At 37.3% G+C, this 27,897-nt stretch overlaps 1 protein-coding gene across 2 annotated transcripts in view; it reads left to right on the top strand.

Moving 5' to 3' along the window:
* Positions 1-27,897, top strand: part of SKAP2 (src kinase associated phosphoprotein 2) — a 116,608-nt gene that overhangs the window by 45,025 nt on the left and 43,686 nt on the right. For both annotated transcript variants that reach the window (XM_035317721.1, XM_035317722.1), the window contains 2 exons: positions 22,076-22,153; positions 22,893-22,976. In XM_035317721.1, coding sequence (XP_035173612.1) covers positions 22,076-22,153; positions 22,893-22,976 — 162 coding nt within the window. The remainder of the gene's footprint in view (positions 1-22,075; positions 22,154-22,892; positions 22,977-27,897) is intronic.

Genomic DNA, 27,897 nt, shown 5'->3' with positions numbered 1-27,897 from the left:
ACTGTAATCATCTTGTCATGCTTAGTGTGATTATTCACCTTTTAAAAGTAATGGTGAAGTTTTTCAGGTTCTGCAGTCTGAACCTTCTTGAAATGAAAGAACAGTATGCAAATCAATTAAAATAGAGTGCAGGATGGGGCTTTACGTTTATGGTCCCCAAACCTGTAGGAAATCACATATTGATTTCACATTTAATTCAAATGTACTTTAAAACTAAACGGGCCTTTCAAGAAAAATACCGTGTCCCTCATTTTGCTAGGCAAATAGTTGCTTGCCATCTTGCTAATAAACATTTCAGTGTAAGGTAGAGCTGCAACTGTGGAAGTCTGCCCTGTATTTCAATTTGAAGCGTATGTCTTAGTCTATACCACTCTGAATTAAACATCAACTATTTAGTAAAGAATTCTTGTTCTAAATTACTTTGAAATTAAAAAAACAAAACAAAACAAAACAAAACAAAAAAACAACAAAACACATGGATTTTGCTTGTCTTGGGAGAAAGTAGAATGAGGAAAGACTTGCACAATTTTTGTGCATCAAGCTGGTATTTTCTCCTTGCATTTGTGGAATACATTGGCTATTATGAGTACATGCATTGTAAATGAACTGATTGCTTTTAAACTTTCTGCTTTGATTTGGACAGTGCTGAATAACAAGGATTTCTCTAAAATTGGATACCTCCTGGTTTTTTGTTACCAGAGCATAGGCAACAGCTGTAGTTAATATCTTATGAAATACAGTACTACTAAATACAATTAACATTATTTTAATGGACATTTTTATGTTGCAGTGATCTGTGTAAGCTTTCGTAGTGAAGTACAGTTAGTGCATATGGTACTGCTACAATACTAATTACATTTATTACAATGGCTTTTGCTCTGTATTTCAGCCATGCTCTGTGCGGTGGACTGTTTCATACAGGCATGCTGACAAAATACATGCTATGAATGCAGCAGATGATATTAGAATAAATAAATGTGGAAGTTGGTTATAGCTGTCTGAAGGCCTCTTAGTTATGAAATACTTTTATATCAGTATTGGTCCCAAGGGTTTTGAGGATAACTGTGGCAAGAGAATATATGTTCTAAGGAGAGTCTGCTCTGTACAGAGCTTTCCAAATATGTTGATGCAAGCTCTCTGTCACGTACATTGCTTCTTATTTTTACCATTGTCATTTCTCTAGCTCTCAAGGGTTGCAAACAAAAATAGGGTCCTGTTGTGGTAGATATTCTGCAAATAAAAAATGCAGGGGTGTACAATCCAGTATGGTGCCTGAGCTACTCATAGAGTACTGCTTATATTATTAGTCTTGGAATGAGAAAGAGTGGAGCACTATCTTTGCAGCAGTGCCCTGGGTTAAACAGCCATTCAGAGAAGTTGGGCCAGTTAGCATGGGCGTGGTGGAAGGACAGCTTTGGAGTTGCTGCTTTTGAGACCACAGTTTGTGTGTGTCCAGCATGGGTGCTAGTACAGGTGCATTTGAATTTTTCATTCAGAATCACAGGAGGGCAGCTGGGAAGGATACTCCACCATACCCAGTACATTATTGCCTTTACCTGCACAGGTGTGCTGTCCATGAAGCAGTTATCAAACCTGTGACAAATATTTAAGTAAATCCAGCCCTGGTTTGGGAGTAAGAGCAGGTAAAAGACTTCTGAGGACTTTCTCACGCCTGTGTTTTTTTTTTTTTCCTTTTTTTTTTTTCTTTTTTTTTTCTTTTTTTCTTAATTTTATGTTATTTCTTCCCCTCCTTTTCCCAGCTGATTGGCATGGGGACCAATAATATAGTAATATACTTTGGGACCCAAAGCATTTCTCACAATTCAATGCTAGCAGACTGTACCTGTGTGATCCTAAGACTGGGGCCACAACACAGAAAAGGAGATTAAAAATAGGAAGGTAATAGGATACTTTGTTGCATTTCTAATGAGATGTTCAAAGCTGATCAAAGGAGTCATTGAAAGGAGAGTGTAAAGCCAACAAATGTCTTCGTGTTTACCTCATTCCCTGGAATGTCATAACCTATGGGAGTGGCAACTCCTGATTGATGAGCTCTCCACAAAACAGCTGACCTGTCTTGCAGCCCAGTCCCAGACACCTGTGCAACCCCTTTGCTGTAGCTCTCCTGGGCAGATGGTTTCGGCAGTCTATTTTTGTGAGTCTAGCTGGCAACAGGACTTCTGCCCAGTGAAGACAGGCATGTTCACCCAGTTAGGACTATGGCAGGAGAAGGGGAATATGTAGGAATATATAAAGAGCATACTTGGCTAAGAATCTCCCTGATGTGGAGAAGTGCCAGGGAGTAAAGTAGGTGCACAACATGATCTCTGGGTAACGCAGGGAGTTGTTCATAAATGGTCAGTTGTTCATAAATGAGGAGGCAATTAAATATAGTGGGATCTCAGGGAGGGGGACCAAAAATACGGAGAAAGAGGAGATGTAGCTGAAATGATGAGAGAAAGAAGCAGCCTGGAAAATGACAGTACTGGACACCAGAAGGGCTTTGCAGGATTAAGACTATAAGAGTTGGTGCAGAAGAAAAAATGTTTTCAGAGATGGTTAGAGGAACAAGAAAAGGGAATGACTGGAATGGGAAAGAGTGGTTTTGGACAACAAAATGGTCAAGTCAGGCTCTAGCAAGAGTGTCCCAGGCTTAGTGACTTTGACTGTTTAAAAAAGAAATACCTTCTGGCTGGAAGGCTACATATTAACTATTTGCATTTAAGATTAGAAGATACAGTTCCTCTGGGAAATTTTGTTTATCCATAGATACTATGGCAAAAACTAGTTTCCTGAACCGCATACTTTTTGTCTCATATGCTTTCTTCCACCTCTGATAGGCAGAAGTCTTTCTGGTTCTAACACATACCCGTTTCCTCTGCTAGTCTTGATCACAGAAGGATAGAATATTCCAAGTTGGAAGGGACCCACAAGGATCATCATGTTCAACTCCTGGACCACCCAAAACTCAAACCATATGTCTGATAGCATTGTCCAAATATTTCTTAACTCCATCAGTCTTGGAGTCATGGCCGCTTCCCTGGGGAGCCTGTTCCAAATCCCACCACCCTATGGGTGCAGAACCTTTTTCCCTAACACCCAGCCTGACCCTCCCCTGTCCCAGCCCCATGCCATTCCCTCAGGTCCTGTCGCTGTCCCCAGAGAGCAGAGCTCAGCCCCTGCCCCTCTGCTCCCTCGTGAGGGAGCTGCAGGCTGCCATGAGGCCTCCCCTCAGCCTGCTCCGCTCTGGGCTGGACAAACCAAGGGACCTTAGTGGCTCCTGTCATGTCTTGCCCTCCCGACCCTTCACCATCTTTGTAGCCCTCCTTTGGACAGTGATGGTTTAATGTTCTTACATAGTGTGTCTGAAAACTGCACCTACTGAGTGATACCTTCTATAGTTGGTATATCTTGTGTTATGGCCCTGCCAGGCCCAGCTTCAAGGTTAGCCCTTGAGGCCCGTTTCCTGTGCCCCTTGCTTGCTCTTACAGCCTGCCCTTGTGGATTACTGCTGTTTCCCACCTTGAATGTGAGAAGAGGATTAGGAAATGAAGAGAAACAGATATTGGAAGCTGGACAGGCTGAGGGGAACCCCATGAGTTCTTGGCTGTTCTCATTTCTGCTCTGGCATTAGAAATTCTCTTGTGTGTCAAGACAGAGAAAAAAACAAAGGCTAAAAAAGGCTGCCTCTTACATCTGGTTTCCTTGGTGTCTCTTTACAGTGCTTCCACGTTTCATTCCCAGAGGAGCTGAAAATTTTGAAATAGTTCTCTAAGAAAGTTAACCACATAAACATTGCTTTTTTTTTTTTTTTTTTTTTTTTTGTGAATTTAGGAGAACCCATGGCAGATGTGTGTGGGAGTATACTTATTTTCACATGCTTTTGCTTATTTTCTGCTGTCTGCTCTTCTAATACTGTCTGTTGGGGAAGGAAATCTGCTTTTTATATTGTAGTTTTTAGTACTTAGCAGTGTGGTGTTCCTGTGTCTGTTGGGATACTCCATCATGAAAGCAGACCTTCAGATGTTGACAAGTCCAATACTCAGTTTACTCTGGCATAAGCAACAAGTGTGACACATTATCAAAAATGCCCTTAATTTATGTGCGGTTTAGAGCTGACTTTATGCAAATGTAGTAGCTATGAGACTGGGGGGCTTAGGGCATCCGGCAGTTTAGCCTGCTACATGTGCAGAAGTCTATATATAGCTTTGCACCACAGGCGGTGACTGCAAAGATTGTAGTCCACTGCCCAAAGTAGCAGGCATGTCAACAGTACTAAAGATCAGTACAGACATGAAGCTCAATGCCAGTAAAAAGCGTAACTGTTTTTTCAAAATACTTTTGTTGAGCATGCCTCTAAAAGAAATAATTCAGGAAGTTTAGTCTTGTGTTGCTCGCAGACTCCTTCAATGACAAGTATGTTCTCTGTAGATGGTATTTGAGGACAGCAGATGAATTAATTTGGTTTTGATTTAGCTCTTTTTTTTTCTTTTTTTTTAAAAAAACACGTATATCTTGATTTGTAGAACATGTCAGGTAGAGCATACAAACCAAAGCAGTACCTTACGTGTAACTATTTATGATGCTGAGTTATGCAGGTTAAAACCTGAGACAGATTTACGTTTGTTTAAAAGGGCAGCAGCTGTGGTAGCCCTAAGCACGAGGTGGTTAGGTGAGATAGACATGTGACGCTCAGCATTGTAGCAGAATATGTATTGCCAAAGGATATTCTTTATGAGACTATGAATTCAAGGTATGTGTATTATTACCAAAAAATTAGGGTTGTGGTAGCAGTATTTAATGGTATGGGGAGGTAGCTAATGAACCGTGTGGAAAACTGAGCAGTTTATTCTGTGGCTTGTATATTTTTGGTTTAATAAATTGGTTCTTCATGTCTGTGCACTTGCTAGTGAGAAGCCTGGTTTGTACTAAACTAGTGAATTCCGGTCATAGGCTTTGAAAGATTTTAGTGTTGCTTGTGGCTTAACCAATAAGCAGATGTGAAACGTTTCTCCTCTTCTAGCATTTCTTCTTCCTATTCTGTCACTGATGCAACTGCTCTCTCCAGTATTGAATAAACGGTCCCCTGTTAGAAAAACTGACATCTGGAAGACTCTTCACAGTACTTCACATAGCAATGTTCTGACTCAGCCATTAGTTGTCAGAGCTCAAATCGGGGTCATCTCAAGAAATCTGTAATGCCTTTTACTTCCAGCAAGAGCTGGCCTGAAAATCTGCTTAATGTTGTCATTCAAAATTTACATGGTTTCATTAGGCTTATTAAAGGCAATGAAAAATGCAGCAGTATGTAACACTGATAAAGTCCTTTCACCTTGCTATTTCAAATCACGCTTATGGACGATGAGTTTAGCTTCCCACTAGCCCTGGGCAGAGGTATTATCTCAATTTTATGGACAGGAAAACTGAGTTAGATTCAATGACTTGTCCAAGGTCATACATAAGACTGATAGTATTGGGGAAAAAATGTCCAGACTTGTCTTAATTACATGATAATTTTTTTGAATAAACTCACTGTCGTAGAAAAGATGTATTTGTGTCTGTCTTATGGGTTTTAAAACTTATTTTCAGTGTGAATTTTTGCACACAAAAAACAACAGTATTTTCCTCAGATGCGTGATTCTCACAGCTGAGAATATTTAGAAGAATTCATATCTTTTTTTTCTCAGACTTCAGTTCACTGCTTCCTACAAAAACTTTGTTGTAGTCCACTTTGGCTCTGTTGTTCTCTGCCTTTGTGAGATAAAGCTGCCCTCATTATTTAGCATTCTTGCATTTGCATATGTACAAGAGGGAACAGCTGCTTTCTGCAGGGATTTTGTGTACTCATTCATATTCCCACAGTGGTGGCCTTGTTCTGAAGCACACTGCTACCCTGTGGAAAAGCAGAAGAATACATGGGCAGTACAGAAATCTGTTATTAAACATTTAAAAGTACAGCAGTAAAGAAAAAAATGTAACCACAGAGTTGCGTTTTTAAAATCTGAAGTGTCGTGTAACGATGATGTATAAAAAGTCTCTTCCTCTAGAGCTGCTGGAATGTAATGGGAACAAATCTGTTCAAAAGAAATTTTGCAATCCTCTTAAAGTTTAAAAGACAAAAGCAAAAAATCAAACTAGTATTATTACTAAGAATGTTTTGTGGTTTTGTCTTATTTTTTAAATAAAAATGGTGGTAGTGCACATTTCTCATTTGAAGTTGATTTTGGCCTACGTAACAAACAGCTGTTCCCATATCCATGGACAGAAAATTACATGCCTCCATGTTTCTATACAAGCACTGTTACTGTATACTTTCTTAATGGCTTGACTCAGATTTTAAGATAAATTAAAAATATATGAAAAATTAAATGACAAAAAAATAGATTGTCTCCACAAATTGAAAAACATAAAATCCCTATTCTGAATTAGAGATAAAAAGAACTAAAACTCTGGCCAGAAATATGAGAACACATTCAGGAATGTAATTTGTATGCTTTGAGTTTAGAGAACTTTGCTTTTCAGTTCTGTAGAAAAGAACAAGTGCGTTCACTTTGCATTTATCTTGACAATTTTGAAGCTTCTCAGAGTGACTTTTGAGGAAGAACTTTGAGTCCAGGTGTATGCAATTTTCTTCCAAAGCATTAAGATAGGTATATACGTGAGGTTGTAAAAACCCGTGCAGTTGAGATGAAATGCGCTAAATGTGATGGTCAGGATTGGACCACCCATTTAAAATAACCATACATTACAAATATGATTCTGAAGCACTTGCTTCCTTGCTGGATTTTTTCCTTCTATTTTGCCACCTTCTACAGTTGGAGTTCTTGTTTTAATAGTAGTATTAAAATATTTTCAAGAGGGAGGAAGGAAGTTACAGAATTATAAATATTCTGCTTATGGATATCTGGAGGAAAAAAAAAAAAAAAGGGAAGGTCATAGTCTGACCTACAGACCTTGGCAGTGTCCTTTAAACAATCATTAATCATATGTAGTGCATCAAATCATCATGTGCAAGATAACATTAGTGACCTCTCCAACTGAGAATAACAAATGACTTAATTTTCCTTTCTATACATGACAGTAGTGTTGACAACCTCTATGTATATTTTTTTGCCCTGTGTCTAATCAACTGATCATTCTCACCACAAAATTTTCCTTTAACTATATTTTTTCACTCCTATTTCTGCATGATAGGAACCTTTGCAGAGAACGTGTAATGGGGTAGTCGTCATATATGCATATTTATTTCTGTTGGGATATCTGAAAGCAAAGTAGTTTCAGCATCTTTTATTCTGAGGAAATGACAAATTGAACAAGGGAAACAGGGTTATGTTGACTACCTAGCCTTATAAATTTTAAATAAACTGTGCTTCAAAATGTTGGTAAAAGCACAGCACGTAACAGTATTCTAGGGGAAAACCACATACTGCTCATAATGTTTTTAGGAATGTCTTTATTCATACATGTGGTCTTAAATAATCCACACATCTTCTACATTACTTGCGTAAAAGTTGCTTAAAAGTCCTGAAAGAAGCATTGCTTGTTGTAACTGTAACTGTGATGTGCTCAGAAATGTGTCTTTATATGCAGTTAGAGAGTTAGAGTAAATATTTTAGAGCTATTCTGAAGACTTAATTGCCTGTCAGCTGCTGAAAAGGTCTTGTTAAACCAATTATAACCCTATGATGTCTCAGTGTCTATTCTGTGTTGGCCAACTCTGCAGCTACAGGGTAGTGGAGTCCACAGGATCAGTGTGCATTAAAGGGTTAAAAGGCACCTTAGGCAATATTTTGTGACTGTTGCTGCCTTCACAGAAATGGCCTCAGGATTTCAGCATTCTGGGCTGTCAGTCCTGCCACTGCCCCACCACCTGCAGTCTGATGGCTCCAGCTGTTTTTCTCCCAGTTTTGGAGCCTGGCCTTAAGCAGGAGCAGTGCTAGCAGCTGCGTGGCTAAGCCCTGCAGAGGCTTGCAGCTCACTGGCTGTCCTGATACTCATTCAGCCCTTTGCCACAAATTTGGAGGCAAAAAAAAATGTGCCATCCTGTTGACCCCTTGGGGTGCTGCAAATCAGAAGTCTGGCCTCGCTTTTTTTTTTCCCTCTCTACTGGTGGTGCCAGCTGGTAGCCTGGCTCCCATGGCATTTTCCTGACCGAATTTCACTGAAAGGCAGTGGGACAGAGTTCATGGAAGTGCAAGATATTTAAAGATTTTGTTGCCGCTGCAGACTTTCTTGGTGGGTTTTATTTATGTTTGTTCTTTTTGGCACTCTTACGTCATTTAGAGACCAGATTAGCAGTCTCTACTGTTAGTTGCTGAAACTGAATGGTTTGTAGGAAAGTGCTTAAGAACAGAGAAAAAGGATATCAGAAAATAAAAATCTCACTAAGTACTCTAAAATGCCGTACAACTTTTTTTTGGAAATCATAGTGGATGAATAAGCTCTAGGTTTTTACCATGTAGCTGGGCCACTGGAAGCTATCAGGACAACCCTTGGAGTGGTGGTTTCACTGTCTGTCCACCGGTCAGTCAGGACTAACTGCAGTTAGGCTTTTTTTTAACCAAGTAATACTGTCTACAGGGTAAAGTGCAACCCTCTTATTTGATCTTAGAGGCTATGCCCAAGATACTCATCTTGAGAGCAGCAGTTGCAATAGGTGTTTTTGTTTTGTTTGCTCTTTTCATTGTTCATTTGAGGTATTGCAAATTAAAACTGATAAGACATTCCTTCCATAATCCAACTACATTTTGAAGCTACACTTGAGCTGTACCATTATTGTTCTGTTGAAGTCCCACATGCATTTTTTGTCAAAAATATTTCATACAAGAGCTTCTAGATCTACGTGGTGACATTCAATTTATGAACATCTGAATAAGAGAAGAAAGATTGATAAATGTGAGCCACTATGCAGTTTATAATCCCTCACATATCTACAAAATGCCTTTCTTGCTAATAAGCATCCTAGCATGCTTTTTAACCACTAAGATTCAGGTTTCATCTTTTTTGATGGTTTGCCTTAAGGAAAAAAAACCACTAGAATTTTAGTTCAAAAAATTATTTTGACTCTGAATTTGAGTTTGACTGGCTAAAACTCCCCTAGAACTTGCCGGGAGAAAATTTCATGCACTGCACTGTGCTATGCTGTTTGCCCTGCACCTCTTCTGCTTCTCAACCTGGAAAGGATAGCATGGATGTGACCAGACATGAAGTTCACTACTTGTCTCTGAGTCTTTGTCACCACGCCTAGCTTCAAGTGGTTAGTCAAGTCACTAATTTTTAGAAGGCTAAGCCCTTCTTAAGGTGGAAGGGGGAGTCAGAAGATTGGTGTCTTTTTCTTGAAATGCGGTGACCTGTTTTGTGCTGCAGCTCACCTCTTGCATCCTTCAAGTGATATTTTGCAACAGTGACACTCGTGTTTAATAAACGAATGATAAACTTTAGGTTGATCTGTGTAGTAGCATGTGTCTTTGGTCATGTTTTTAAGTTTTTAAGATTGACAAGATCTCAACAGTGAAACAAACAGAACAAATCTGTGTGCTGAGTCCACCTACTTAACAAGATCCTGTCGTTACAGAATCTAAATCCCCCTGCTGGGCTTCAGCCTTCAAGGTTGAAGTTCATTGTTGCCCCTTAAAGCTACTGCACAATGCTATTTTTTTCCCTGTGGGTCTATTTTGAATTATAGATCAAGCTCACCAAGGTTTTTATGTATGCTGTGACTACACCTGGTGACTTCGGTCAGAGTTCCTTGCTCTGCCAGTTGTGTTTAAGTGCATTCCTGAATCTAAATTGCATTTCTAGATCCAGATGGATAAATTAGGCTCTGTAGCCTGATAATTAATGTATAAGCCAACCCAGCAGGTTTCAGTTTCTGATCTCAGCACCAGTTTCTCTGATTTCTCTTTTAATACTTGCTTGTTTTTTTGCCCTTGGTGAGGGACAGGAAACCACATACCAAAACACCACCACCACCAACAAAACTATCAAAAAAAACCAAACAAATTAACAAACGAAAACCCTGTCCCCTTCCCAAATCAACCACCCCCTCAAATCTGGCTGAGTTTAGCATAGCGTTCTTGGAGGGGTAAAAGTCTCAAAATGGAGGAAAATCTCGAAGGGCTACACCAATCTCTGTTGTAAAATTCATCTCAAAGCTACAGAGGTGTATGTAGATGTAACTAAATGTTTTTGTCTCTGTTCTAATTAAGCATCACTGTTTCGTTCCTCTCGTACTATAGACGATGTGGTGACCTTTGTGCTTTTTTTGTGATCTTAATTTAGTTCTAGTGCTTCAGCTCGTTTCTTCGAATAAAGGATGCTAATTTATTTGTATTTGCACAGATGGTCATGTCATTTTTTTCACTTAATATGCTCCAACACATTCTTTGCTATTTTTTGTGTTCCTATAGAAATTTCTTTCTCTAAAAATTCTTTGTGTGACTGCATTATAATAATGTTTAACTTGATGAATCAAAAATTCAGAAGGGTACCTTTTGGGACCAGAAAATATGACAGTAGATGCTGCCTCCAAGAAATAATTAAATGGAAATGTGATAATATGTGCAAGGGGGTGTTGCTGAGACTATTTGTAAACTTTTGATTTCTAAATGTTGCCTTCAGGCTTGGTAAGAAAAGCTCGGTGTTTGTAAAGATTATCCTGACAGCAATATGCTGGGTCAATTGTCAAGACATGTTTAGCATGGGGGGACGTATTAATCTGCTACAGCTACCACTGTAAGTGGTTGGAATAAATAGAGGGCTCAAGCAGATGAAGAGGGATTAACTGTGTAAATTGAGCAAACTCTTCAATCACTAAACCAGTGATTTTACAAAGGATTAGTCTGCTTTTACAAATATTGATTACTGATTTGTTACTTGGAATGAAAATGATATAACTTGTGCAGTTGCTGTGTAGTATGCTATGTGAAGTGTACATCATTCATATTAATGGGATTGTCATAGACATTATAGGAACTGACAGATTTATTATAGCAGTTGCCGTTAGCATTGTCATAGTTAAAGTTGTGTCAGCGTTTCCATTAAAAGTCCCATTTCCATTTTTTTGTGTTCATAGATCAACTTTAAAATTTGCTCAGTTGAAATTTTGGCAGTACCTAGCTTTGACACAATTATTATTTTTGTGTGCTCTTAAAGAGAACTGAATCAACAATTTTTAAATTGGAAGAAAACACTGTATGTGACTTTTAAAAAATGATTACAGGTTTACATTCCTTGTTTTTAGTGCAGCTTTTGAGTGACACTGTATTTTCATTAGTTTTATTGAGCCAGGTTTGTAAAAGAGTGGGTGTGTTAACTAGTTGACGTGGGGGGGAGGAATTTTTATATACATGAGCTCTTTTGCCTATCTAAAGTCTTGTCTGCCCTTTTTTCGGTGTTAGTTTTCTGATAAAGATTATTACTTTTCCTACAAATCATGTCCAATGTATATCCACAGATCACAATGCTACCACTAAGTACTGTCCCACAGACCAAACAACAGTGCTCATTTAGAAGGCTCAGTTAATTCGTACATCTTCACTGTTAAAACTGGCATGAGTTTCAACAGTGGTATGTTCACCAGCTGGCTTGTCTTTCTAATTCTTAATTTAGGATTATGTGCAACAGTGGGATTAAGAGAAATGTAGGTGGGATATGTGAATCAAGGGACACAGAGTGAGAGATGCAGGAGTTTGAAAAAATCCCTGGCACCTATGCAATTATTTCCTCATTGTAAAAGTCAAGTTTTTTATTTATTTATATTATTATTTTTAAATGCTTGTTTCTCTTAACGTGTCTTCTTTCCAGTCTTACATAGACAGGACACAAAAGAACCCAATCACAGCTATTCCCTAAGTTCTCTTTTCCCAAATTGTGATCCCTGTTGCAGAATACGGTGGTAATTCTGATTTGTGAACTTCCAATACCTTAACTCTTTCAATTTTCCTATTGTAGAGGCTGAAGATGTAGAAATTGTATGTTTTAACCATAGGAAAAGATGAGGTGGCATTAAAGAAGTCAATCAGAGTGACTCTTTTGCTTTTGGATTTCAATTCCACAGATGGTATCCAAAGAAGATTTTAATCTGGTTACTGTGTTTAGAGATTCAGATGTATTCAAGAGAAAGTTTCCAAACAAAAATGAATATAGTTGTTGTTAATTGCAAATAAAGATATTCCAAATATTCCTACTTGGTACTAAACCCAGTAATAGCTGCATAGAGTCATCTCAGAAAGACAATAATCATGTGGGAAAAAGTCCATTGTCTAGCTTGGTATTGCTCAGATAATTTAAAATTGAAATGGGTGTTTCAAGTGACTAGACGTAATATAACGGGGCTTACAGGTGAATTGGTGCAGTTGGTCTGATTTGTTCTTTGTTCAGCAAACAACTTCTGCCAGAGCTTCTCTTGTTGCCTGCATCTTCAAGTGTGTGGATTTCTTCTGAAAACTTCAAATGGAGTGAAAGCATTAGCATAGTTATTCTTTTTAAAGTTGGAGTTGGTACTGGAAGATGGTTCTTCCCGTCGTCCTCAGTACTGCAACGTGAATGACCACTGCAATTGACGCCTGGAGAGCTTTCAGGAAAACTGAGTATTCTGTTAGCTTCTTGCAGTGTTTCCTGTGTTCTTTTAAGTTTGGTCACCTGCAACTAGAACAAAATGGAGAATTTTGTTGTCTTTCTGATAGCAAACTCCTTATGAGAGGATGTTTGAAAATACCTGTATGCTTCTTCGACAATAAAAGCTTTGGATACAACTCTTTCAGAGTACTTACAAATAAAGACACTGTGTTGGTCACTCCTGTTTTTATTTTTTACTGCAGATGTTTTTTAAAGTGCAATGTCATTATTGCAGTAGACTGTAAGTCTCCATAATAGATGATATTTGATGAATATTTTGTGTGCAGCAGTGGGAAAACTTGAAAGGCTCAGGTGACATTTTTTCCCTTTTGTTTTTATTTTAAAAAGGCTTGTTTTGCAGACGACACTGGAAAGTCATACCTCCATCTCAATCCACATTAGCTTTTCGATATAGAGGAGCTGTTAGTGTGATAGTTCAATGATCATAGATTTTACTTAAATTATCAGTAGTAGAAGAAATGTATCAAAATGAGGTAATGAGGCAGAACATTCAAGCCATTTTGTGTTTGCAGGGATACATAAAATGTGGAAAATGAAAATTATAGCTTTCTTAGACCTCTCTTCATTGAAATCTGCAAATGCCACTTTTAAAGATTTGGTTCTGGTTTTAGCTGACTGTAAGAATCTCTTCCTTCATCCAGATGAAAGATTTCCAGCACCAACCAGTAATGTTAAATTTTTTTTTTTGATCATGGATATGAGCTGTTGGAGCATTTAAAATGCTCGAAGTGTGTATTCATGTTTCCTTTCAGAAGCTTAGCAGGCCAAGACTCTGGCCAGCAGTCAGAACAGTGGGAACAGCCTACAGAACTAAGCCAAGAGGGCTGCCACTTGGCATGAGTGACTTTCATATATAAAACATCATACAATTTATGTTGGGGTTTTTCATTGGTGTTTTATGGTAGTCTGAGAATTTCCTTCTTTCTCTGGATTTCTTCGGTATTGCTTATTTACACATAGTATGTTACCTTTCTTATGAAAGCAATAGTTAAAATGTTCCCCTGCCTAAATATCTCTATCACAGATCAAAATTCACACTGGATGATTTTCACTTTCAGCTAAACAGCTAGATTTGGCATTTCTCCAACTGTACCTTTTATATATATATATATATATATATATATAATAATTAAGCTTAAGCTCTCATAGATCTGTCAAAATGTTGTTGAGTAATAAATACTTGGGTTACTAGGATGCTGAAACCAAAAGAACGTATACTACATATTTTTGAGAGTTCATTGTTTCCCTTTTCAAGAAGTGGCATTTGGCAGCTTTTCTGCCAAAACATTTAACTCAACATGAGAAATATTTAATAGTTGTCATTGTTTACTGTCAGTTTAGGCTCATTTGTTGAACGAAATCTGCCAGCCACCCAAAGAGGAAACTTTAGACCCTTCAAAACTACTAATCAAAAGAGTTAGGACAAAATCAGGAAAGTAATAGAAATCTTATTGTTCTAATTTCTGTAACTTTTTGTTAAGCATTGTGATATGTGCTTATTTCCAAGGGATTCTTATCCTTACCAGGTGGTTATTTAAAAATAGTAGTAAACTGTGGTATATTGTAGTGTTACCTTTTCCAGATGTTTTAGATGTTTAAGCTGATATATATATATATTTTTTTTTCACCTGGCCATATTAAATGCTAGCATTTAACTTCCTGTTTGATAAACCTATAGGACTTTCCTCCTATTAGTCATCTGGGAATACAGGAATCATTGTGTAACCACATTAATACTAATGCTAAAGATGCTATCCATATGCATTTTGACATCATGCTGGTCATACTCCAGCTGTAGACTCTTTATTCCTTTATTTTAATTTTCTCTGATTAGCTAACAGCACCTTCTGCAGTTCAACTATTGTGTAGATATTCTGAATCCTTAGTTAGGGTTTCTAATCAAAATTGGATGTGTGTGCTTGTCTGTGAGATGATGCTGGGAAATTTCAGCTTGCCTACATCATTTCATGAGAATTTCCAGTACCCCTAATTGAACCATGATGTTTTGTTTTTGTCTTGCTTCTATCTGCGGTGCAGAGGCATTGCTTTTATCTGTGCATTTTCCTGCAGATTTTTTTTGCTGAAAACCAAGTAGGAAGCTGAGCTTCTTGTTACATGGGCATAATTTGTATTTTCAACTTCTACAACAGACACGCTTTCTGTTAGCAGTAGTGTGGACCTCTGGATGACGGAAACCTTTCTGTCTCTTTCCAGAATGATTGATTAATCTGTAATGATCCTTGGAGGGATGTAAGCAAAACTTCTAAGTTTCTATGCCTTGCATTACATTGCCGTGTGTAGTAGACCTTGTACAAGAGACCTTTTCTTTACTGCTGTATCTTCCTTCTGTCATCTTGCCTGAAAATCGTTGAGAAACAGCAGAAGCGGGAAGGCTGCTCCTGTGAAGCATCCAGTGGTTGGTTTTGTAACCCTGGGGCATAATGGCAGCCCACGGTAGAAAACATTGCTTCTTCTTTTTCTTTGCTTTTTAAAATATAGCAATTATCCATGTGAAAGTCAAATCTGAATCAAGGGGCAAAAACCATTATCTCCTTTGTATATTAACGTGCTATGCAAAATGTGACAGTGGGCATTTTAGAACCGATTTGAAAGCCAGCAAAAGAATGCTTAAGTCCAGGACAATATTGGTTTATGAAGACCTTGCAAATTCAAAGTTAAGTTTAGGCAAGCAGTGTGTGATCCAGGATAATTCCATTAAGCTGTGGGTCCTGGTGAATGGAGACTGAGTGGCTGACTCCAGTAATTTATTTAAGAAAGAAGCCTTTGTCAAATGAAATATGTTACAACTATTAAAGAAACTTTGCACAGAAAACAGACGAGAATTGAGAAGCCATAGATGTAAGATTCTGTTAATTTAAAATATCTAAATACACAGTTATTTAATTAGGGGGCAAATGAAAAAGACTAAAAGAGATTTCAAGCATGCTAAGCACTTGAAAGAGCTCAGTATTTCTCTAAAGAATATGTCACAGTGGTTTTTAGGCTGCCTGGCTCACTGCCTTCTCCTGAACTTACAGGAAGGAAGGGAGGAGAAATCCTCATACCTCTCTCCTTACGAGGGAGGAGTGAAGAAGAAATAGTCAGCGTTTAGGCCTTTGAGGGTGCAGTATTAGTGTTTGTAGCCCAAACTTCAGATCCCATATTAGAAAGAATTAAATAACTAGAAACAGATGCTGCTTTAAGTATTCTGTAATAAAATACACTGCTGGTTCTTCTCAGAGGAGTATATTAAGTAGGAGTATTCTGAGGGAATAATTATAAATTATTAGAGAACACAATGGTGAATGCTAGGCATGGCTCTGGAGCAAAACTTCACAGACTAGACAGTCTCCGGAACATTTTGAAAGCCAAAACGTGAACTTTTCATGAATGAATGTTTCCAAGCCCAAATGTTACATTTATTGCTCTAAATTAACTATGTTTTCTTTAAGATTTATCTTCTGATTCTTGCATGATAGACTAATTCATAGGTATTAGGCTACTACATTTGCAAAGTACTAAATTAGCTTTCATGAAGGTGTTGAAAACAGTTAATGAAGCTAGGGAGACTTTATGGGATCTTGCAACTGATAGCTTTTCCTTAATCAGAAGACTCTGGGAAATGAGATTTTTTTTTTTTGAGTTATGTACACATTAATCTTCACTTAAAAAAAAAAAAAAGTAGGGAGAAGGCATGCTTATAAAACACCTCTTCTTTAGCCTAACTTCACAGTGGTTGTGCAACAGATGTGACCCCACTGTATTGCTGTGTACAGATTCAAAGATAATTGAATCCCTCTGCAGTAGCTATTAACAATCGGTAAACTCTGTATTTCCAGATCAAAATGAAGTGGAGATGTATGAAGAATTTTGGGAGAAGGGGGATGGAAGGAAAAGAAAGAGGAGGAAAATATGTTCTGTTGCTAGAAACAGTACTCCTTCTTTGCTCACACTTTAAAAAAAAAACACTTTGAGATTTTTTTTTTTTTTTGTCTATTTGCCCGAGAGATATCCTAAAAGCCCTGAGCTTGAGAGAAGAAAATCTTATTTTCTGCATTTTAACAGATTTTCCTCTCTGGTTTCTAGCTGATGTCAAAGTTTTTACTAGCAATAATTCAAATAGGAATAGATTTCAGTTTCTCCTTTGTTTTCTCCTATAAATGGGTCTTCAGCACAGTAAAAAGGTAGCTGGAAAAATAATTTTCATGAACAGTGATTTTATATCTATTTTTTAAGTTAAAGGAAGATAAAGTCACTGTTTTTGTTCTCACTACAGTCAAATTAATGTATTTTGTCTTGACAGTTCCCTTTTCCAAGGACTAAAGAACGGTGAATGAGTCTTATTTAAGCAAGAAGACTTTGCCATTATAATGCTTAGACCTATGGGCCGGTGCTAGGAAAGCAAGCTGTAATCAGCTGAGCTGTTGCTGAATTACACTTATCTCTACTTTGCCTGTTTAACTTCCCATAAGCATGCTAAGCACCTCTTTAGAATACATTGACCTCTAATTATTTCTTGCTTTATGTATCCCTTAGCCCGCATTGAAGAAATTAAAAAATATATATATTCCTATTGGTGTACAGTGTAGAATAATACAACCTGCTTTTTTTTTGCTTTGTTCTGCATGAAGAATGAAATTTTTGCATAGTTGCGTTCACCAAAACTCAAAATGCCATGTGTAATGATTAACTTTCATACTTTATCATGTAAAGTGACACAGATTAAACTGTTTTTAAGTAATGGGGGGCAAAATTGCATTATTCAGGCTTTTAACCGTGAGATTACCAAGTTGTAAACATTCGAGCTATGACATCAACTTTAGTCTGAGGTATTTCTGAAGTCACAAGAGGCACTGGATTTGTGGGATTTGTGCAGTGGGACCTGTGCATTAATACACCTACCTTGGTAACATTCACTCACTTCTGAAGGCAGAGCATGGCTGCAAAACAAGCTGGCTTTATGCTTGAGTGAGAACATTTCACTTTCTTTTCAGTGGAGGAATTTTCAGCCTGGCAGCAATAGCATTATAATAACTGCCAGCTGCTCACTTGGCACAAGAGTGCCTAGAACCAAGAGGAAGAACCTGGTGCATTTATGTATAAATTATATTTCTCCAAGACTTGAAGGTTTAGGCCTCATAAATATTTTGATCTGGTCTTTGTATGCATCAGTCTGGGAATATGCAAGTGGAGCCTAGTCTGCAGATTTTGGTGTGGAGTACATTGCAGTAATTCCCACCAGGATAAGATGAGAAATTATTCTGGGAGATTCATGTGTGAGTGGGTGGTCAAGAAAGAAGGAAAACCTTTAACAGTAAGCAGATGGACCTCCCTCATTTTATACTATATATTGGGGAAACGAGATAATCATCTCCCCAAATATTGGACAGTATAGTCATGGTTTTCACATCAAAAGAAGAAAGTTCAAGACATTATTTGTGAAGCAGGAAATCGGGCATGGAAAGGAGATGCTTCTGTATTCTCAGCTCTATACTTGCCCACCACTGTCAAGGCTGCAGAAATTACATCTGCAGGGGTTCACAGGAGCAACATCTGTACCTGTATCTGTAAACTCACAAAGCTGCAAGCAACAGACCACTTCTTGACTCACAGTGCCACTTTTACCTAGTATTTACACCTGGTTTGAAAACCTACAGTCTACTAGAGGAGAAAATAGGAAAGGCTATGGCTTTTTGGTAATGTCTTTATTCCTAAATTCTTGAGACATATCTGGAAACAGACCATACAGGGGCAAAAAAGGTAGCAAGTCCTGGTGGTCTCTGTTAGGCTGATTCTGGGAGAGAAATTTTACTCTGATCTGGTAATAATTGGGCCATAAGTATCTGTGCAACAAACATTGAGGCACCCAAGAAAATTAACACCAGTAGGAGCTATTTGGCATTCCTAAGATGCAAGCTCCTTGCATCTCTACATTTCGTTTCTTATGGGGGACAATCTCCAGTGAATTAGAGGAAACTGAGATCCAGACCATTTCACTTGCATCTGTGAGGGAGGGGAAAAAATTTTCGTTGCTCTGAAGAAGTCGTGGAGCATGCATGAGAATATGGTATGGGACTGGCATTTGAGAATTCAGAGCTCTAAACTCTAAAGGAATGTGTGATTTAAAAAATATTCATTCTTTCTTGGCAGTCTCTGTGTGTTAAGTAGATTTTCTGGAGAAGAAGCTGTCTTATTCAGACTTCCATACAGTAGTCATTTAATGAGTCTCTGATCTCAGCTGCTGGTGTAATGTAAACAAATGCAGCTTTGCTGCCTTTTTTTTTTTTTTTTTTTTTTTTTTAGATTTGTGCCAAGCCTGTTCTATTTCAAATGAATGGGGAAGCAACATTTTGACTGAAAGCAACAGCTAAAAAGCAACCTGCTATACAAATCCTAAACTTTTAGTTGGGAGTTCCCACATACAAGGCTTGCAGTTCCCTCTACCCTCTTGTCCATGTCTCAAACAGGATTTAAAGCAATGAAAGAAATGGAAGAAAGGTAGAATGGTCTTCTGAACTGGCTCTAGGCAGTAGCTGGAAGGAAGACGTCATTCTCTTCCTTCTTCCCCTCCTTGTTTGTGTTGCAGTACAGGGGTAAGGTTTAGTCTATGTTTGTGCCTTCTTCCTGCTGCATATGCACAACACCTGTACTTAGTGAGAATCTGAGAGGAGGTGGTTCTTTCTTTCTCCTTTATCCTTTTGATGCTACTTGTTCTTCCTCCCCTTCCCTCTAGATGTACAGGGGAATGAAAGAGGGAATTCAGTCAGATTTATGCTTTTTCTTTCATGTACAGCTGTATATGTCTTGGAATATTACAGTTTGGTCCCTCTCCCCTGCCCTTCCACTAAAGTTTCATCATGTTTCGTGGTTCCCAGGCTTCTCAGACAGCAGTAGGATAATAAGCCTGTGATCTGTTTCTGCTTGGGCTACTTACAGGTTCTGGCTGACAGTGAGGCTGACCAGCTGCATTAGTTTCATGGCGCTGCTCTCGCAGCTTTGAGTAACAGGAAAAGAAATGGGGTTCTCCTCAGGCTGAAGGTGGGAGGAAGACTTCATTCTGCAGTGTCACAAAGCCAGTGGAAGATGGCATTTTTATCATGCAGGTTCTTTTTCTCACAAGCTCTCCGTGCTCTGTGTAGATAAATGTAGTTTCAGAAACTGCCATCGTAAAATTTATCCCAACTGGTATCAGCAGAAGCAGCAAAACTGGAGGTTGTGGGGGATACTGACTACAGCTCTCTGAAATGGTTACTTCAGGTAGGGTCGTACCTATAGGCAGAGTAACTTGAAGGAGTCCCCTTAGTATTTTGGGGTCTTTATGACCCATTTCTTTTGCCTGTTCATTGAAATGATCACTTGCCAAGCTTTCTCTTCAAGAACCAAAGTGATACAAACAACGGTGTGTAACAGTAGATGCAATTAATTGTTGAGATTCTTAAATTCAAAAATATAAGTGGAGTCACTTTGTTTATTTAGGTTTTATCCCCTACACGTGTGGGGATGCAGTGTTTTAAGAGCAGCCCTGCTGGGTGAGGTGAAGCTGGAAGTGTTGCACACTGATGCCTCCCAATGACCAACTTAAAGCAGCACACTATGTCTGTTTGTACAAACTCGTCCCCTCCCCCACTCATAATATCATCATTAGATCATCTGTCTAAGTGACTATTAAACTTACTATATACCAGCCAGCAAGTGTCTTTGTGTCAAATTCTCATATAAAGTTGTGCAGTGGTTGCACACGTAGGGGGAACAGCATAGGTAGAGGGGGGAACAGCTGCATCACTCTAACGTGTCTGTACATGGAGCCAGTAGCTCTTGGATTTTTAACACAATAGTAAGAATTCCAAGAAAGTTGAAATGATATCTAGTGTACTACAAAGCTGGAACAAAAATCAGTGGAAATGTCAATTCATATACAATTCTATCTACTACCTTTCAGTATCCAGCACAAACTTCAGTCTTTTGTTGTCTGAAGAGCAAGTTGTGTTGTTTAAGGAGTAATTTTGTACTTATAAAAATAATATTCTCTGTATCCTCCTACGTTTTTTTCTTGTGTTTTCTTCACACAACTGTATTTAAACAGGGCAACGATAAACCAACTCATTTTTGGATGCCAATTAAAAAAAATAAATCTATTTTAAGGGACAACCTAAAAACCCAGGAAAAAGATAGTGCCTTCCAGAGACCAGTGTTTTTAGTTCAAGGTCAGACAATTGATCTTTAACCCACCACACACAGTTTAAAGTGGTTGTTTAGCACAGGGGTTGTCTGCTGATATCAGTGCATTTTTGTATGTTTTTATTGGTAGAACCTAATGAGATTACATATATTTTGATGAAGAATTGCTGCTGTGTAAGCTTGCCACCTACCTACAGTGACTCTTATGAATATTTGATGATAGTAAGTAGTAGGAACTTCACTGTTATGCTCATACACACTTAAAAAAAAATAAAATAAAAGCAGCAGCACAGGAATAGCTTTTGTTCTGATTTTTTTCTTGCCGTAAACAGTGTGACATTCTGTACGTGTTATTAGACATGTCTAAAATGTTTCTGAAAACTAGCAGTTTTGTTTGAATCATCTTATTCACTTAGCAAGGGAAGGATGTAGGGTAGAAGTGCAAATTTTAACATCTACTTTTTTTTTTTTTTTAATTTATTTTAATTTGAGTTGGGGTCAACCGGTCAGTCTTATCTATCTATGAATTAATAGTTGAAAAAGAGGAAAGAAAACAGTGGTTCATACTCACCATTTTGCAGATGCAGCAATGCTCTACAAAATCTGAAAATAATAGCGGTCAAACAACAATTGTGTAGACTTCTGTGGAATGTCTTTGGTCTATGCAGTCTCACCTTATAAATCCTATTTGTCTAAACAGTGCTTTGCTATCATATTGCAAATTAGGCAGTGTCTGTCAATAGCAGGTGTTACATTTTATCATCCCTTCATCTAATTTTTTTGTTGTTGTTGTTTGCAGTGTAATATATGTTCTTCACCTTGTATGTTGTTTCAAGATATTTTTGTGTGAAGCTATTGGAAACCAGATTCCCGATATAATTGCGTGAATTGTGATACTTGTTTTTGTTTGCACATTTGAAAAATCACTGATTTTATTACCAGATGACTTTGCTGAACCAGTTCAAAACACAAGTTAACCAAGCTGCCATAACTTGTTTAATTTATATGCTTTTTCTTTTCTTCTGAGATTTGTAGGGGCAGCTACATAGCTATATTTTTCTTAGTGGTGATGACAGGAGCAACAGCTCTAGCATTCATAGTTGTCTGAGGGTTTTTCTACTTAAAATAATCTGGTGTAGTAGTTACTAGAATTATTTTCTCCTGTAGCTCCTGCGTATTAAGAGTATAAGAATTCATTAAAGCTACTACATTATTTTTCTTGAAAAGCTGGAATATACAGAACTTATTTTTCTTTCAGGGAATCTGTTTCCTCCTATTGCATGTCAAGATCTTCAGTTTGTTCTGAAGGCTGGATATTTGGAAAAACGCAGAAAAGGTAAGTTTAACTACCTTTGTGAAAATGATTTAGTTTGTGTTTTGTATCTGGGACATCTATGTGTCAGTATTTGAAGTTGTATACACAACTGTATACAGGAGTGATAATAAAATTGAATAGAAATTGAAACATTGAATTATTATTATGCAAAAGAAAGAACAGCATGTAGTTGCTTCTATTCTGATAAAAGAAAATCCCATTTCTTTGACTAAAAAAAATCATGCTGTGAAAGTCCAGCATCAGCCATAATTCAAAGACTTTTAAGGTATTTTTGAAGAAAACATGAGGAATGTATGTAAAAGTACCATATGTTGACTTCATGTTTCAGTGAGCATCAAGATTTATTTTCCTTTAGGAGGGCAAATATTGATCTCAGCTTTCGTTCAGTCAATATTTACCTTGATTCGATAAATCTTATATTGTCACCTTAATACCCACTTAATGCTGCAATAACTGTAGGAAATATTTAGGAAGTTGTTCATAATTTCCCTATATTTAATGTTTCATCTGACTTCTCTCTTTATATGATTTCAAATTCCAGTTTACTTCCTTGCCACCAGCTTTTATTTCTGGTTTCCCTTCTCAGTGCCATACATTGGTCTTCTTCATGTCCAGATTTTGTTTCCTTTACTTAGCATTCTTCCTGTCTCCTCCCTCTTCCCTCACCCTCGAAAAGAAGTAACGCATTTGTGTTCAATAATGCTATAAAGTGATGTAACACAAATTATATTATTTGCAGACCACAGTTTTCTTGGCTTTGAATGGCAAAAGCGGTGGTGTGTCATCAGTAAGACAGTCTTCTACTATTATGGAAGTGACAAAGGTAATTATAATAATAATGATAAACCATCAAAATGATCTTTTAAAAAAGAGAAGAAATATGAAATTAAGATGAAAAATGAAAGCTCCAGTGGAGTTGGAAACTGAGAAACTAAGGGCAAATGAAACTTTTGAAAACATTAATGGTTGTAAAACAGTGCTTTGAATTTTATAAATATATAGAATATTAAATTTCTCAGAACATGTAAATAATGTGCCCATTTTCTAAAATAAGAAAACTGAAGAAAAAAGTTTACATTACTTGTAAAGCTACCTGATATGCCAATAACAGCTAGCTATTAGGTTTGATAGTACTCTAATAATTAATGTACTGGACAGCAAATGCTCTTTCTGTCCAAATGGGATTTTCATTTGAAAATACCCTACGGCAATTACACCTTCTGCGTTGTTTAAAAATGGTTGAATCCAGGAAAATGTTAGTCTAAAAACCACACAGTGGAGTTTCATGTTTCTTTCTAAATTACATTCTGGAAAAGTTAGAAATGAAGTAAGATATTTAACTAGAAGCCAGTCATGGAGACTAGAGCTAGTTTCTCAATGTGATTTCTGATTGTCAGTTTTGAAAGAATCTGGCATAAGTGTTGGGATATCACTTTGAATATTCAAAATTGTCAGCCAAATAAAACTTTCTTCAAATTGTGTGCCAAGTGTATTTTGTATCTGAGGGTAAGGCAAATTATACTGAATTGTATCTGTAATTATTAAACGTGCAACTCTCTTTTTTTCTTAAAGAAAAAATAGAACTTATTTATGCGCAAACTTTCCGTTTAAACTTTTTTCTTCTGCTCATGTTCTCTACATGAGATTAGTGCAGGTAGTCTTTTCATATGGTTTTAATTTAATTTGGTTCAGTTTGTTTCATTACTCAATATGCTGACTCAGTTAAACTCATTCTCTCTTAAAAAAAAAGAAAATTAAGGTAAGGATATAAATGTATCTGATGTACTTTGGACTTGTAAGTTTGATTTTCATCTTGCTGCAGTTTCCTCTCAAATTCTGTTTCCAGAATTTTGTTACTATATTTGCTATATGTCCCCTTATCTACTTTACTCTTTCCTTTGGAATTTACAGATTGGTCAAGCTTCAAAAGCACGAACAATCTTTCTTAACAAAATGAAAAAAAGAAAAAAAAAGAGGACTTGTGGCGTAATACTGTTTTGTCTATAATAATTTGTTACTTTCTCTGGAAAATTAGCTTCTGCTGTTTGTTTATATATGTCTTCTTCAAGACAAGTTCTGGAGTTGCCATCATTGTGTGTAAACTGGATACCTGTAATTTCTTTAGATCAGTGGCAAACTAATTTACTATTGTAATCAACCTGCCATGCTGGCATTTGTGGACATATGTACTGCTGTTTGTTATGTTCTTTAGCTGCAGATTGTCAACACGGACTAGGTGTGTGATAAAAGAATCCCGAGGAGATCTGGCATGGATTTACTGGAAGAACATGAACTGTTCTCATTCCTGCTACAGCCAGCAGTAGCACCTGCTGTGGTGTGCTGTAGTATCTGGGCCCTTCTTTAGCAGAGACCTTTGGTGCTGCACCAGATAACTTGGGTCACGAGGAGAAGGAAGCTGTGTGGTTCACAACTGTAGGGTTACTGAAGTTTGATTGGCTTAACAGAAAACTGCTGCCACCTCCTGAATTAATTAGATGGCAGTTCTCTAAATGACATTGGTCTGCTCTAGCCTGTGCAATGTCTGCAGACATTTTGTATCAGCTGGGCCATGGTTACTGACAGATTCAACAATGGGAAAATTCCCCTTTTTATCAATGTGAACCCAATCTGAAGAGAGACCAGGCAGATGAGGGGGTCCATATATGCTTGCAGTCATGCTGCACATCGCCTTTATGAGTAATCTAGTGCTGTGTATGTTGGGGGACACAATGCAGAGAGATAGCTGGGATTTCTAGTTCTTGTTTTGCCATGTGTATGTTTTTAAATCTAGGACATATAGACGACTAATCTGTAAAGGATAAGTTATATCTGGTAAAACATGTTGGCCAAGTTTTGATTTTTTTTTTTTTTAATGCTTAAATATCAGTGTAACTGAATGCTAAATTTGAGGATAAAGATTTATATTGTGTAGATGGTTTGATGTTTCCAAAGCATTTTTAATTATTAAATTTTTTTTTTTTTTTTTTTTTTTTTTTAATGCTGGGAAAATAACAAATATGGAAGGGTATAGAACTGACAAGCACATGTAAGGAAAAGTTGCGGAACTGTTTTTCAGACCTGTGTATTGTTAATGAAAAATATGATGCCTAGTCCAGAAGCATACAGTAAAAGCTAAAGCCTGTGAAAATACAGTAAATGACTGTGTGTGTGTGTTCACATAAGAGGTTACAAGCATCCTTTTAATGGTAGTGATACCTGCTGGCTAATTCATGTCTTATTTCTTTTTTCCTCTTATGTTTTCTGATACTTTCAGTGCAGCATTGGATAGTGAAGCAGTGTTATCTCTGCAATACAGAAAGGTCTAAGTGTGTCACCTACATTTTTGTTTCCTGATCAGTGATAGAAAAACAGGCCTTAAAGGTCTGACCTAATTAAACGTCGGAAGTGTGTATTGCAGAAAGTGCATCCATTTTTGCACTTGTGCTGCAGTATTCATCCAGTATGTGGTCCACATAGAAGTGCAGCACAACATGTTCAAATACCAAGGCATGCCTGGATTTCTAGAAGCCTGTCTGGTCCTCATTTTCGTAGTCTTTCCTTCCATAAACATTTACAGTCCTCTTTTCTTTGCTTCCGTGAAATAGCTTCCTGAGTTAGGTACCCTGTTTACAGGTACCACTGTTCTTTGTGATCTCTGGCAGTGCCTGTGTACTCAGCCACGTAGTTAGTACTGCTATCCCTTCAGACCTCAAAGCGTATGGACAGGAAAGTTAATTTAAATGAATAAATTAACAGCCACAGCTTTATATGCCCTTCTGTCTGAGCAAACTGGAGAGATCAGCTACATGTTTAGCAAGCTAGTAATTGATAAATGAAATTGGTAATCAAGTCTTGATTCTCCCTAATCACCTACATTTCAGTTTATAGTGCTGATGTAGTGACATAGGCGGAAGAAAAATACCCTAATTAACTATTTTTTCCCCACATTATTTCTTTTTTTTTTTTTTTTTAACTCCTGAAGTTTTATTGTGCCTGTGGCTATATGTTTGTAATAGTTGTTAATTTTCAAAGGAACTTTAGATGTACACACAGGTAACTCTAAGTTTCAGGAAGGTACAGATTTATATAAGATCTTGACTCAGGGAATACTAAGCAGAATGTGCAATCACAAGATGCTATGAAACTACAGCAATTAGGCTTGTCCAATTAAAAAAAAAAAAAAAAAAGGAAAGAAAATATGAGATCCTTACAGTAAAAATACAGTAAAATAGTGCTGATTGTCCTTTTGAGCAATATGTCTCTGTGAATAAAAGAAGGTGCTGCTTGTTACTTTTTTATTATTATTATTATTTTCCCCTAATCAGTAGTTAGTGTAACTGTTAAGTTTATGTCTATTACTTCAAGATTTCCTGTCATCTTGGTGGTTCATAACTCCTGCATTGCTTTGTAGGCTCAGTTAGTCTACTGGGACAACTTTTCAATCCCAGACTTCTGCGTCTGGGATTGAATGTAAACAAACTGGTGCACTAAATAGCGTGTTTCAATCTTTGCCTCAATTTTTTCATTTTATCATTTAGATTTCTCAAAAGAGGAAAAAAAAAAGACTATTGCAGTTCAGATTTGCAGTCTAAAAGAAAATGATTGCTATGCATACATTTGGAAAGGTCTATTCCAAAAGCTGGAAAAGGAATGACCATTTTGGAGATACTGACATGTACTATTTTTAGAAAACGTGGTAAAGTATGTGAAACTACATTTAGCATGAAGCCATGTAAACTGTAAGATCTTGCAGACTCCTAATTTTAAGATGAAGAGAGTTAAATTATAGATTCTAATAGTATCTATGAATACTTTATCACTTTTCTGAAATCTTTCTGTTTGCCTTTGTTCCTTATGCCTTTCTCTGTAACTTCTTTCCTTTCCACTCTCTAAGTCCTCTCTGTTCTACAGAGTGCACTAATTCTTTTTACATGTGCTAATAATATAGTCACATCGCCTTAGGCCTCAAATTTGCAACCCAATCATTTCAAGACCCAGCTGAAGGTTTACTCTCCTTTGTTTTAAAAGTTCCCATGGACTCAGTTACGCAAGGCTACTTCACAACCCTTTTTCTCTGCTTCCCTTGGGACTCCCTTTTCCTAATATAATATTGGCCGTTTCCGTTGTTAACAACGTGCCACTATTTTTAGGATGCATGAAGCTCATATGTAAGAAAAATGCTAAAAACATTTAAAGTGATCTCAAATTTCATTCAGACCTGTATTATCTGTTTTAAAACCTAAATGCACCCTAAATTTATTCATCTCTAAAAAATTTTATATCCTAGGTTTGACTTGTTTTTCAGTACTTAGTTGCCTGACCGTCCGCTCTGTTGTACAAGTTCTTTACCAATCTAAATTGCTGATGCAAAATGATCTGAAGAAACCCAGATTTTTCTTTTCCTGATGCATACCTGATATGAGGAGAAGGGAAGAAGAGGAGAAGATGAGAGTAAAGATAAAGAACAGCTCATTCTGAAATGAAATTTGACCTAATTCTGGAACAACTTGTACTTGATGATGATTCCTTATCCTTCTTATCCTTTTTTGACAAAACTGATAGTGTTATACTTTTGCAATTCTGTTTTATGTTGTACTGTGACAACTTAAGAGTTTCCTGTTGATGAATTGCAAAGCCCTATCTTGAGAAAATAAGAAGTAACAAGACTGCTACCCTTTTTCAGAGAAGTGTGTTTCATTCGCCCCTCCCTAATCCCTTCCTAATATGCTGGTATATTCCTGCCT

This window comes from Oxyura jamaicensis, chromosome 2 (assembly GCF_011077185.1).
Source record: "Oxyura jamaicensis isolate SHBP4307 breed ruddy duck chromosome 2, BPBGC_Ojam_1.0, whole genome shotgun sequence".
NCBI classification, from domain to species: domain Eukaryota; kingdom Metazoa; phylum Chordata; class Aves; order Anseriformes; family Anatidae; genus Oxyura; species Oxyura jamaicensis.
Note: the sequence above shows the minus strand (reverse complement) of the source record. Positions and strands in the feature narration are given on the sequence as shown.